The 14,526-nt window shown below is 38.6% G+C and overlaps 1 protein-coding gene across 2 annotated transcripts in view; it reads left to right on the top strand.

The window, feature by feature from the left end:
* Nucleotides 1-13,451, top strand: part of arl15b (ADP-ribosylation factor-like 15b) — a 272,877-nt gene extending 259,426 nt beyond the window's left edge. For both annotated transcript variants that reach the window (XM_080185667.1, XM_080185657.1), the window contains exon 5: nucleotides 9,702-13,451. In XM_080185667.1, the coding sequence (XP_080041793.1) occupies nucleotides 9,702-9,860 (159 nt within the window). In that variant the 3' untranslated portion in view covers nucleotides 9,861-13,451. The remainder of the gene's footprint in view (nucleotides 1-9,701) is intronic.
* The last annotated feature ends 1,075 nt before the right edge of the window (nucleotides 13,452-14,526 follow it).

Below are 14,526 nucleotides of genomic sequence, written 5' to 3'. Positions count from 1 at the left end.
AAAGGCAAGTTATATCTAAATGGAGAGAAACTTCAGTGCAGAGAAATCTGAGTGTCCTTGTGCATGAATCGCAGAAAACTAGTATGCCAGTACAACAGGTAATAAGGGAGGCAAATCTTGGCATTGAGGTGATAAATTCCAACAAATGACTATCTCATCTCAAAGACCCTCAGTTTAACTGTGTAGATCAACTAGTGTGTTCCAGTTTCCTCTTGAAATATCGAAAGGAAGTGGTTAAAGCTTGCTTACTTGCCGGATGCTAGTGTCCGTGCCAGACTTTGTGTGTGTGCGCGCACGTTGCAAGGAAATGCTATTGTCAGTTTTCCACACTGGACGTGTGATTCAGTACCAGAAGCAGGACTCGTAAAAAATAGTCATTTTTGCTCAAATGTTTTAAATCTCTCTCTCTGACTGTGGAAGTTAATCAACCAGCAAAATGATTGCAGTTGATAAATGAACTGAAATGTCTCTACCAAACCACAGAACACCTGAATTGAAGAATCAGCTATTCACCTGCAGGAATCAACTATATTGTAATTAAATCATAACGGCCACTGTGTGCCATCATCTACTTGCAAATTAAGGAATGTTCCAGACACTCTCTTTATTTGCATTTACTTACTACTGGACTCAATTCGTACTCCTAACCCATATGAATGTTGATTTTTGTGTTTTACCATTTCTCCTTGCCTTTTCAGTAGTTAGGATACTTCTTGAGTTGACAAGGTGCAACTAGTGGTGTGCCGCAGGGTTTGATTTTCAGGCTCCAAATATTTACAATCTACATTAATCACTTGGATGCAACGATAGTAGGTACCATAGCCAAATTTGCAGGTGACACTAGAATAGGTGGGATAGTAAGTTGCGATGGAACAAGACATTTAAAATAGATATGGATATAGGGTATTATTAAACTAGAAAGAGCGCAGAAAAGATTTACTAGAATGCTACCGGGATTTGATGGAATGAGTTAAAAGAAGCTGGCTAGACTGGGATTTTTCTCTCTGGAGTATAGGAGACTTAGGAGTGATCTTATAGAGGTCTATAAAATAATGAAGGGCGCAGATCAGCTAGATAGTCAATATCTTTTCCCAAAGATAGGGGAGTATAAAACCAGAGGCCACAGGTTTAAGGTGAGAGGGGAAAGATACAAAGGTGTCCAGAGGGACAATTTTTTCACACAGAGTGTGGTGAGTGACTGGAACAAGCTGCCAGAGGTAGTAGTAGAGGCGGGTACAATTTTGTCTTTTAAAAAGCATTTAGACAGTTACATGGGTAAAATGGGTATTGAGGGATATGGACCAAATACAGGCAATTGGGATTAGCTTAGGGTTTTTTAAAAAAAAAGTGGCATTGGCAAGTTGGGCTGAAGGGCCTGTTTCCATGCTCTAAATCTCTATGACTTTATAAGGTTAAGTGAACAGGGCAAAATTTGGCAGATGAAATTTAATGTGGGTAAGTGTGAGTTTAGTAGGTAGGAAAAATTTGGTAGGAAAAATACAAAGGCAATTTATATGTAAATGGAGAGAAACTTCGGTGAAGAGAAATCTGAGTGTCTTTGTGCATGAATCGCAGAAATCTAGTCTGCTGATACAACGGGGAATAAGACAAATCTTGACATCTATTGCTAAGGGAATAGAGTAAAAAAATAATAAAGTGTTGCTACTGCAGAAAGCATTAGTGAGACTGCACTTGGAATATTGTGTACAGTTTTGGTCCCCTTATCCGAGGAGGGATGTAGTTGCATTGGAGGAGATTCAGAGGAGGTTCATTCGAATGAGTCCAAAAATGAATTTGTCTCACGAAGAGAGGTTGTGCAGTTTAAGCCTACGTTCCCTGGGGTTTAGACAAATGAGAGGAGATCAAATTGAGGTGTACAAGATGATGTGGGGATTGACAAAGTAGACGTGGAGAGCTTATTTCCTCTTGTAGGGAATCTAGAACAAGAGGTCATAGTTTTAGGATAAGGGGTAGCAGAATCAAAAAGAAATGCAAAATTACTTTCAGTGGATTGTGAGCCTGTGGAATTCACTACCCCAGATGGATGTTGGGACATTGAGTAAATTTATGAAAGAGATGAATAGATTTTTAATTAGTAAGGATTTGAAAGGCTATGGTGAAAGGGCAGGTAAGCAGAGTTGAGGCCGAGAGAAAATCAGCCATGATCGTATTGAATGGCAGAGCAGTCTTGAGAGGCTGAATTGCCTCCCCCTGCTCTTCTGATAATGATTCTTATGGTTCTAAACTCAAAGCAAGGTTAAATTGTTTCCTTTTCAAATATATATATGTTGGAACTAGAACAGGCACCCAAGGGAACATTGTTAGATTAAACCTTGTTGCTACCAGCAGCTGATGGGCTGAATAAAGATACAAAGCCAATCATCCCTCCTCACCTGGGTTTGTAATAATTTGGGGGCATCCCAGCCAGATGGTGACAAATCAAAGGGTCTCACCCAGATCAACAGCTGCTGGAAATCTCACCTGTGGCTAGTCATAACAAATTGGGATGCTCATCTGGGGAATTTAACCAAATTAGGATCTTATTGTGCCTGTATTGTTCCCACAGAAGCTTAACAAACTAAGGACTTACGTTCCCACAAGTGAAATGAATTAGAGAAAGTAAATTGTTCTTTGAAACTGATTTTAAAAAACTGCAAAAGGCTGAATTAAGTGTGTGCTGTTAAACTGAAGCTTAAAAATGTCCACTTACTGTGCAGTGCTTTTGTAGAGGAAGAGGTTTAAGGGATTCAGAAGTTCTGTCCCAGAAAGCTATATTAGGCACTTAGGATTAGAGATTCCTTCGAATGTGAGATGTATGGTAGTCCACCGTGTGGCTGGAAGGTTACATCACAAACTTAAGGCAAAGCAATGAAAAGAAATAGAATTGCTGAAGGCACAGAACTCCCAGGAATTGGAAAAAGAGGAAGTTTACCAAAGAAGAATGTGTGAACTGGACAGAAAGTCGGAGGCATTAAACGCATCCCTTGGAATAATACTCCTAAACGGTCAGGAAAAATTGCTGCAGTCCAAAGAAGCTAAAAGGACTGTAGAAAGCTAGCTAGGGCAAATAGGAATTCAGGAAATGCAAAATGATTCAAATGTCTGTAAGGGTTGGATTAATTAGGCAAGGACTACTCAATCAAAGAGGCAGGGAACATGTAGCCAAAGTCTGCAGCAAGGCAGAGAGCTGGAGTGTGTTCAGGGGCCTGGACAAGGCAACAGCTTCTGCAATTTAAAAAGGCCAAGAGTGCAATTGCCAAAGGCCTGGGCAAGACCAGTAGAATTTGAGCCAGGCAGTGAGGATGACATGGAAGTTGAGTTAGTAAGTACATACTTTGCAGAGTTAAATAGGACTCAGGCAAACTCTGAGGCAAGTAAGGCAACAGTGAGAGAGGTGCCACGTATAGCTGCAGAGTGTTACTGGAAATTCAAAGGGCCAAAGACAGGCCAGCAGTAGTAAAAGAGTTGGATCTGTTGGACTTTAACCTGGTGTTGTGAGACTTCATTACAGTAGTAAAAGAGATCTGTGAAAGCCCTGTAAATTTTAAACAGAATAGGAGTAGGCTAATGATCTGTCTGACAGACAGTTTCATAGCAGACCTAAACAAAGATGAGGGGAGTCCCCAAACTGAGAAGCAGATAGTGAGGAAGATGCCTCACCACCAGTTTGAAAAGTCACAAGGGAATATGGCAGGAGCCAGACATCCATTTGTAATGTTCTGAGACACGTGGAGCAGGTTGAGGGAACGCAAATTCCCAGGAAATTCATTAATGACCCAAAGTGTTCTGTTTAAACAATGGCTTCATGGTGAATACAAAAGGCAACAGGAAATTCCAAACTATGCCAAGGAAGTGTGAGGCTAATGCCTCACTTAACTGGAAAGCCACGTGGCAAAACAACTGAAGCAAGCTCAAAACATGGGAGTGTCTCCCCAAAGATACAGAACAGAAACACAGGAAGGTCAGATCCCAGGTGGGGCACTCTGTGAAGAAGGCAGCCCATCCTACTGCTGGGTGAGTGGGAGGTCTGACTATTTGAAACCTTCTTTCCCAGAAGGATCTGCAAACAAGATACTCCATTGGTGAGAAAATTGCCTTGTCCAGATTTTGGTCAACAGGAGCATACCCAATTGTTGGGTGAGCAGGAGGGCTGGTTACCCAAACCTAACTTTCTGAATTTGAGGGCAGGCCTAGGGGATTCCTGATAACATCAGGGCGAGTGATGAAAATGCCTTCCCCAGTTGAAAAGCCAACGGGGAGTGTAGCTGCATCTGAGCCTCCACCAGAGGGCAGTGATGGTCCGGAGGACATGAAACAGGTTAGTACAGGAACCTCTCCAAAGTCAAAGACCTTGATTCTATGGATGATTTTATGATTAATTTAAATATGAAGCAGAATAGTTTCCAAATTGGACCTGAAAGAGTGAGGGTGATGTCTTACCCACCTGATAAACCACCTTGAGGGGACAGAAGACCTGAACCTCTGCCTGGGGGCAGCAATGTTCCCTTTCACATGGGACAGCTTAGGAGAAGATCCCCTCGTCAAACAAAAGAGGAGGGGCAGTGTGTAGGAATCATGGGGAGAATAGCAGGAAAATCCATGCAGGGTAAGTCCTGGGAGTTCAGAAAAGTAATCAAACAAGCTGTAGACCTCAGCCAGAACTGTGTTGACGTAGGATTCACTAATGAAATGCTAGAACCAGAGTACCTACAGGAGATGGAACTAGACCACAAGTCATTGACCTCCTAGCAATTAGACCTGTAAAAGTGCCTGGACATGAACCAGCCAATTCATGGTCCCAGAGGCAGGAAAAGAATGGTTCAGCTCAACAGCCAAATATCTCATTGATGATACTTAGTCCAGAGTCATAGCAAGGGACCGATAGGGCTATTCATCAGAACTGATGATAAGGAAAGAACACAGACTTTGATACAAGGCTAACCTGTAAATAAATGTAACCAACCACTTTGGAAAAAAAATGCAAGCAGGTTATCCAGCTTAGGATAAGATAAAAATAGTTTAGGATCATCTGAATATTGACCATTGCTAAGAGTATGAATGTGAGTGTTTTAAAATTATTTCTCCCTTGGCATGAGGAAATGTAACTACGATGGAAAAATAAACCAATAAGCAATATAACTATCTCATTTCAAAGATTCTGCATGTATTTGCCTAGATTGATACCGACCAGTGTATTCCATTTTCCTCTTTAACATATACATAGGAAGGGGTTTAAAGCTTGCTTGCCTGCCTGTGTGTGTATGCTGCCAGGAAAAGCAACTGGAATCTGGTACTGTGTCAAGCACTGGAAGCTTGATACAGTACCAGAAGCAGGACCCCTGCAAAACTAGCCATATTTGCAGGGATATCTAAAAACACACTCTCTGACCATGGATGTAGATCAGTCAACAAAAAAGTCAATCAGCAGCTGAAAAAATAACTCTCAATGAAACCACAAAATACCTGAATGGAATAATCAGTTATTCACCTACAGAAGTCAACTATACTGCAATCAAATCATAATGGTGCAACGCATCATCAGTTACTCCTCACAAATCTAGGAGTATTCCGTATAACCTTTTATATTTATTTATCATTGGACTCAATTCTTTCTTTTAATTTGAATGAATGTATAGATACATGTGTTTTACAACTTTTCCTTACCTTTTTAATAATTAATGGACTGACTTACTCTAGCTTAACTCAAGCCTGGTTAAGTTGGATCTGGAAAAGATATCCAAGGGAAAGGACATGTTAGATTAAACTGTGTCATTACCAGCAGAGGGTAGGTTAAATAAAGACACAGCCAATTATCCCTCCTCAACTAGGTTTGCAACAATTTTGGGGTATTGCAACCAGCCGGTGACAAATCGGGCCTCGCCCAGATCAACAACTTTTGGGGAACCACACCTGGGGTGCGTCATGACAACAGGGATAAGTTGACGGAACATCTTGAAGGATAAGTGAGGGAGGTAGTCTTGCAATTTAATGGACACTGTTTCTCACCAACAGGAAAACTCTGACAAAAAGTAGTGGAAAGCAATTTGGGGGGAAAATAACATTGGTACTGCTTTTTATATTTATAAGAAATGGGAAAATGCTCCAATTTGGGAAAGCACTAAATAAAGCAAGCAAACTGGCATTTTTGAAACAAATATGTTCTTCTTCCAGTAAGTGCCCACCGTTTCTGTCAGCTAACTTTATTATGACCTTGGTGCAGTCAAACTGTAAAAAGTCTCCATTCCTATCACATGAAAGTTACACAGAAAAGCTTTCCAACTGTAATGGTGTCTATTAGCAATGCTAACAAAAAAGTCAAACTTCAATGGAAAACCTCCCAACAGGAATGGTCTGAACAAATAAAACTAAGTTGACTGTATTTTAAGTGATGATTGGGAGTATATCAAGACTGTACTACACTCTTGGGTTCGGATTACTATGTAAACTGTTTGACGTCATCCAAATCCCTCAAGTATGTTACAGATTTGTAACCCACTGCCAGCTGTTTATTTTCCATGTACACTTTCCAGATGGTGAACTGACCTTTCTGATTTTTCAATTAGAAACAAAATATGCAGATAACACAAAACACGTGTTGCACTAAGTTTTTTGGAGCAACCACACATTAGTTTCTGTTTGTCTGTAAACAAGATGTTTTTACTACTTTTCACATCTAGAGTATGTAAATACTTCCTAATTTCAAATATCTAAGTATTATCTTAGATTATTATTGTTACCGGGTTGAGAGTCTTCTATTATATATAGTGAAACTGGGATTGTTCTGAAAGCAGAGGAGGTTAAAAGGACATTTCGTAGAGGTGTCCAAAATTTTGAAGGCTTTGGTAGGGCAAATCAAAAGATTGTTTTCCCAGTGCAAGGAGGTAACCAGAGGACAGAGATTTCAGATGATTGGCAAATGAGCAATGTAAGGATTTTTTTTACATCACAAGATGCTGTCATCTGAAATGTGTTGCCTGAAAAAGTGGTGGAGGCAGAGTCTAAAGTGGTATTCAAAAGAGAATTGATGCAAAAGGCTGACAGGGCTTTGGTGAAGGGCAATAATGTGAGACAAACTGGTTAGCTCTACCAGAAGCTAATAGAAGCATGATGGGCCAAATGACTGCCCCCCTTGCTGAATTTTATGATGATGAGTTGGAATTGAACTTACCTGCTGGTGATACTAACAGACAGACATCTTGCACATTCCTTAATCGGTTAGTTTGAAGTTGGCACAAATCCATTTCTTTAAAATGGACTCCCTTCCAGTAAGATAAATTAAATGATGATCCTCTAAATCAAGGACAATCTTTTCTGGGCTACATAATCCCTGTTGTTTTCAGTCTATAACTTTGTTATTTGAACAGTACTTGCAGTGTAATGGACTAACACTTTAAGTCCGATAGTAAGGAATATTTGTGCTGTAGGGTCAATTTTCAGATTTCGTGTTTTTGGCAGTTTCCTTGCTCTAGTATGTATTGGGAAACAGGGCATTAGATCTTCAGTGTTCAGGGATATATAGGATATTCTTGTGGCTTGCAATTTTGTTGACCGAGTGCAGTATATTCTGATATATTGGGCTTTTTACCAAAATTTGAAAGCCTGATAAAAATTACAACAGGAGGCACCATATATCAGTTTGGTTTCTGTTTAAAATGTGTGAAATATTGTTCCCTGGTGAAAATACATTGTTGCCATTCTATGACATGCTAAATGGAGCCATTCAGAATGCAAAAGGGGAAATAGTCATCAACACATTGTTGTCACCCTTGAGTAGCTGACTGAAGAGGAGTTGAGTTAGAATGAAGGGAGGAGATCAAGTTACCTACAAGAAGATCTGTGAAATGTACGAGAGATATTTATTTAAAACATCCTGTTGACGGTCTTTAATTAAAACATTGCACTGTAGTCAATGAAACTTCTAAAATAAACAGACTTTAGCAATTAAATGGTTAAATAAGCTATTCATTAAAAGTCTGACTAGACATTTCTGGTATTTCTAAACATTCTTTGTTTTCAGGTACACATCAGTTTTCTTGAATTAAAGTTGCTTGAGAAGTCTATACTAAGAATGTCAATGCCATTCTTAATTAAATGTGTACTCTAGTTAATGAGCATAGTGGACGTTTCAGTAAGAAAATGCTCTCAAATTTGATGAGCTTTTACGTCAGTTGTAACTGAGCGTAATTTATTAGTCAATAAGAGTGCTAAAGGATAAATGGCTCAAAAATGCTAATCTGGAAACTAACTTTTCAAATTAATCAGCACAGCACACAATACACAACTGTGAACGAGAGACCATGATGCTTTTAAAAAAACATGAAATATACATACATTAATTGTATTGCTTGCAGTTTGGGGAGACAGTGGCATAGTGACAGAATCAATCTGAGGATAGATTGGAGAGGTTGGGACTGGTGTTCATGGGGAGGAGAAGGCTGAGATGATTTGATAGAGATGTTCAAAATCATGAAGGGACTAGACAGAGTTGATATGGGAAACTGTTCCCTCTTATAAAGAAATCAAGAAGGACAGGGCACAGACTCAAAGTGATTTGCAACTGAAGCAAACAAATGTGGTGTGAGAAACAAACTTTTCACAGAACAAGTGGTTCAGGTCTGAAATGCATTGTATGGAAATGTGGTGGCGGTTGGTTTAATCAAGGCATTCGAAAGGTGATTAGATGATTACTTGAATAGAACAAAATGCAAGAGTATGAGGAAAAGGCAGGGCAATGGCACTAAGTTACAACGCATATTTGGAGAATTGTTGCAAACACAATGGGCTCAATGGCCTCCTTCCGCGTCATCGTGATTTTATGATGTTGCTGGACTAGTAATCCAGAGACCAGGCTAATGTTCTGGGGATATGGCTTTTAAAAGTGGTTAGCACTGCAGCCTCACAGCACCAGGGGCTGGGTTCGATTCCTGGCTTGGGTCACTGTCCGTGCAGAGTCTGCACGCTCTCCCCTTGTCTCTGTAGGTTTCCTCTGGATGCTTCGGTTTTCTCCCACAGTGCATTGGCCATGCTAAATTCAGTGTACCCGAACAGGTGCCAGAGTATGGCAACTAGGGGATTTTCACAGTAACTTCATGACAAAGCTAATGTAAGTCTACTTGTGATACTAATAAACTTAAATCTCACCATGGCAGCTGGTGGAATTTGAATTCAGAATCTAGAATACAAAATTAATCTCAGTAATGGTGACCTTGAAATTTTCTTTGATTGTCATAAAAACCCATCATAGTTCACTAATATCTGCCATCATTACCTAGTCTGATCTACATGTGGCTCCAGAACAACAGCAATGTGATTGGCTCTTAAGTGCCCTTTGACATGACCTCCAGAGCCACTTAAGTTCAAGGGCAGTTAGGCAATGAATGCTGGCCTTACCAATGACACCCATATCCTACGAAAGAACAAAGGAGAAAAAAAATGAACAGTCAATATTAAGCTTCAGAATTTGATTTGCCCTGAAAATTTGTTGAGTATAACACTTTTACACGGTAAATAATACAGATGCAACAATGTGATAAACTGACAAAAACTGATCCTGAAATAAATAGCGAACCCATGCCTGTGTTTGGTTGTCACATTTGATCTCATTTATCACTCTCTCTCTCATTGTAAAATGATTCAATCATAATTTCACTTGTAGACAGACCATCATGATGTGTTTCCGAAAATGTGATTTTCTCTTTCAGATTAAGAAATACTTTGAACTGGAACCACTTGCAAGGGGTCAGCGATGGATCCTCCAGCCTTGCTCTGTAGAGAACATGGATGCTGTAAGAGAAGGCTTCAATCAGTTCATCAGCTTGCTTGAAGAGATTGATCAAGAGCACATTCCATCAAGAATATGAAATCTGCACTGACTAACTGCCATTTAGAACATTGAAATTGAAACCTTTTCCAAATCTTTAGATACTATATCTAAACTTCATAGTATTAGAATAACTTTATTGAATGTTCCTTTTAAATAATTGTTTTGTATGATCCAATTCCTACATATCATCAGAAACAAATCATTTTGAAACAGAACTAGCATATCCCAAATCAGCTGAAATTGAAATTTGTGCAAAATACTGAACTTAGTTTTGTTCAATTTTCTATTTGTGCTTTTGCCATTTTACTGTAGTTGCATGATATTTCAATATATAATCTTTTGCAGTACTCTTGCAGTGAAAGTTTTGAAAATGATGGTCAATGATAACTCTTCTAGTCTGTTGATCAACTAAACTTCACACTGCCAGAATTAGCCTACAATGATGGGTGGATGTGGAGTCTTGCACTTTGCTTCTGATTATTTCTGTACATTGTTAGTCAGGCATACAATATTAAGAAACTGACCAATGAATATAATGAGAGAACATTTATAAATCATTTGAATGGAAAGGAATGTTTTGGTATTGTAAACCACAGCCACAATGTGTACATGATATGCTACTTGGTGTTAACTACTATTAAATCTTTGAAATGGTGCCAGATAGATTAAGAAGCTCTTTGTAAAAGAGCAAAACAAAATAAGTGATTTGTAGATTTTTTTTATCCAAAACTGTTCTTGAAAGAGCACAGATTTTGATAGTGTGTCCATTGTACCTGTCCATTGATAAAATAGATTGCTATTGCTTGATTTAATTAAGGATTTTGAACAAAATGTTTTGTCTTGAATCTTTCAATGGTTTGCTCAATACTGAAAATTAGTCAATTTATCCTACAAGTCTTGTCTTCTCTTTGTATAGTGCAATCTAATGAACGCAACTTAGTTTTAAAAACAATCAACAGTACTAAATTTTGTCTTAAATTGAAATGTATTATATTATTCCAAGAATTTAAAGTTCTAAAACATTAAGTATTGAAGACACTGTGGTAGATGCTGCTCGAGCCATCTGTCAAATTACTTTTTGTGTGTGTGTGTGCATGTTTTGTGTATGTATGCATCAACCTTGCACTCCTTCTCAAACCTGGGACTGTCTGCAACTCTTCAGTAAACAGAATGAAAACACTATCAATCAATACTCACCAGCAGCTGTTCCTGACAAGCCTCTGTCTGACGCCTAATGCCTTCCAACTGTCGACATGGTTCCCTCCCCGTCTACTATCACCATCGCTGTCTTCAACCATTCACATTCACATTGTCTCTTTGCTTGAAGTTTAAGAATTTCAGATGGTGTTCTTAAATTCTTCTGTTGGAATTTGTATTTTCATATCCCTTTCCAGTGTTTATTTGTCACATGTCTTGCTGTGCATACTGTAAAGCTGTTCCTTTTATCTGTGATATGTACGCTTGTGTTACAGTAAGCTTGCTGTATTTCATTGTATTTATAGAAATTTTGGAATTTTTATACACCAGTAGGATGCAGCTGCTTTTTTAAGTGAGTGAAATCATTCATATTTTTAACTTTGTACGTTTATTACTGATAATATATACTACTTGTTTAACTGGCACATAGCCTGTCTTTGTACTGAAAATACAGCTACTGTATTTAACAGGTAAGTAACCAGCATAGCCAAATCAGTCAGAGATTATTCTCAGATTTTCACTGTTCATTAATAACAATAAAGGTTACTGCTAAAAAGAAGTGGCTTGTTTCAGTTTAATCACTCCAAGCAGTACATTTACAGGCTTAAGTTGACAATACTTTATTAAATGTGCAAGATGAATAGTTATTTGTTTCATTGTAATGTTTTCCTTTGCAAGGTTAAGATCATGAATTAGCACACATACATGTAGAAAATGAGATGCTACTGAACTAATTTTGTACATTATTGCACATAAGCTTTTAGGGCTTTGTTTAAAGATTTGGCTGCTGAAGGCACAAAAATTAAGCAAGAGCAAAATACTGCCATGCTGGAAATACTCAGCAAGTCTTGCAGAATCTGGAGGAAAAAATAGGTCACAACTGAAATTTCATCAGAACAAAACTTCACAATTGGGCTTATTCAGTATAAAATCTATTATTTGCAATATGCTAGATTACATTATGTACTAAGGCAAAACGCAGCATAAAGAAAGATTGGCTTAGTGTTGCTCTTCAAGTGTGCAGTTTGTGTTATAAAGTGGTAAGATGTGGATTCCTGCATTACATTTTGTCAAACCAACTTCACAGGTAAAGGAAAAACTCTTTAAAGCCGACCCAACCTCATATTCTTTTACACTTCACAACAGCTGCTATGGTGCATATTAAGAAGTCTCACAACACCAGGTTGGACTTTAACCTTGTGTTGTGAGATTTCTTACTGTGTTTACCCCAATCCAACGCTGGCATCTCCACTTCATAGTGCATATTGACAGTGGCTTGGCAACCACCTGCATCACTCCCATTTTGATTATTGATGTCCCCATGTGGGACCCCACAGAACAGTAGAATGCAAAAATGATTCCCCACCTCAGAGTTCCTGATTCCAATTGTCTCATTATGGGGTGGTGCGGAGAGATCGATGAGAATGAACAAGGGAAAAAAGGAAACCACTAAAATATTTGAAACCTGACAACTGGCTAAAAAGTAGGATTGGTGAGAATGCTGGGACAGATCATGAGCATATCCTTTCTCATGAATTAACCTAGACAAATCAACAAAGTTTGAGGTAAGTTTTAAGAAAAAAAACTGATATTTTTTAAATATCATGGCTGTGAATTTCGTTTGTTAATGTTGCATGTATCATCTAGGTTATGCTTTGTGATATGGCAGGATATTTAAGGCATATCAGTCACCGTATGAAAGAAGGAAAGGTTATTGTCTCTGGTTTGACAACACTAACAACACACAAAGCTGCAGTTTTCTTTCAGACTTTTGTTGATGTGCATTTCCAACATCTTCACATTTTTTATTATTAATGGCTATGCTTTCAAATGGTAGTCAAACATTTTAAAAGTAGTGAAACTACAATATATTTAGATGCAAGCAGATTTTCTAACTGCTTCAGATACTAAGTGGTTAAAATACATGTATACTGCATCCCACTTCAGTTGAAAATTGAAATAGTTCTGTAAATCAGTATACGTATAACTTGCCTAGCAAAACCACAGCTGCCTATGATGTTTTATCTTTGCTGCCGAAGTATTTGATTTTCGTTTTTTAACTTTGTGAGATTTTTGAGTTCCAGGAAACTTTTCTGAAAGATGTAAATATAATCTGTAAACTAAATAATTTGTGAATTAGGATGTTGACAATAGGATCAGAACCATGTGAATTTAGTAGATCATTAATACTCTCAGTAACATTATCATTGTGACAATTTGTTATATACCTTTATATCCCACATAAATCACACTGTATTGATGTAGTTAGTATCTGATATCTGAAGCCACTGTGAAGGCGGGTATACTGTATTGGGACCTGCTGGAAACCTTCAAATTGAACTCAAAGGTAATTCATGCAGTTTAAACTATTGTTCTTTTCATTCTCATTTGCTGGAACTTCCTATAAATTAAAAATCTTTTTTTTAATTGTCATTCATCATTCTGATTTTAAAAGTTGAATCTTGCTGAAAAGAGAGATGTTGCTGAAGCTTTTCACTATGCACTCATCAGAAATAAATAATGGAATGTCAAATTTCAAACAATCTCAATTTATACCATAGGAGAAAAGAGTGCTGATTACTTCTGAAACTACACTACAGTAAAGGAAAATGATTTTTAATTTCCATGTTTAGTTGTCCATCCACATAGGATGAAAGGGAATGTGTTTAATGGGTGTAGTTTAAATGTAAAATACATCTAGGTAACCAATCCCATTGCAACTCCTTCCCTAACATAGTGCCTTTCACAGCCTCCCAAGTGCTTTATAACCCCCTCAGTCAATTTCCTAACCAAATCAATAATTTCCATTTAATTCTTTGAGAAACATTGGACTGAACAGCAGGAGTGGACCATATAACTGCAGTCAATAAGATCATGGCTGATCTGGTCACGGTCTCAATTCCACTTTCTGGTCTGCTCCCCATAACCCTGGACTCCCGGGTCCATTAAAAAACTGTCTAACTCTGCCTTAAATTTTTTTTATATTTATTTGTGGGATGTGGGCATCACTGGCAAGTCCAACATACATTGCCCATCCTTAGTTGCCCTTGAGAACATGATCATGAGCTGCCTTTTTGAACCACTGCAGTCCCTGAGGTGCAGATACACCCACAGTGCTGTTCAGGAGAGAGTTGCAGGATTTTGATCCAGCAACAGTGAAGGAACGGCAGTATATTTCCAAGTCAGGATGGTGAGCGATTTGGTGGGCGGAGCGGGGGGGGCCTCCAGTTTGTGATGTTCCCAAGTATCATCTGCTGTTGTACTTCCAGATGGTAGTGGCCATGGGTTTGAAAGGCGCTGCCTAAGGAATTTTGGTGAGTTCCTGCAGTGCATCTTGTAGATGGTAGATATGGCCACCATTGTTCAAAAGTAGTGGAGGGATTGAACATTTGTGAAAGGGATAGCAATCAAACAGGCTGCTTTGTTCTTCTTGCACTCCCGCAGGCAAGTGGAGAGTATTCCATTTCACTCATTGACCTTGCCGCCACTGCTTTCTGTGAAGAGAA

The sequence above is a fragment of the Carcharhinus amblyrhynchos genome, chromosome 1 (assembly GCF_965287045.1).
Source record: "Carcharhinus amblyrhynchos chromosome 1, sCarAmb.v2.hapA, whole genome shotgun sequence".
Lineage (NCBI taxonomy): Eukaryota > Metazoa > Chordata > Chondrichthyes > Carcharhiniformes > Carcharhinidae > Carcharhinus > Carcharhinus amblyrhynchos.
This window is presented reverse-complemented; position numbering and strand designations above follow the sequence as displayed.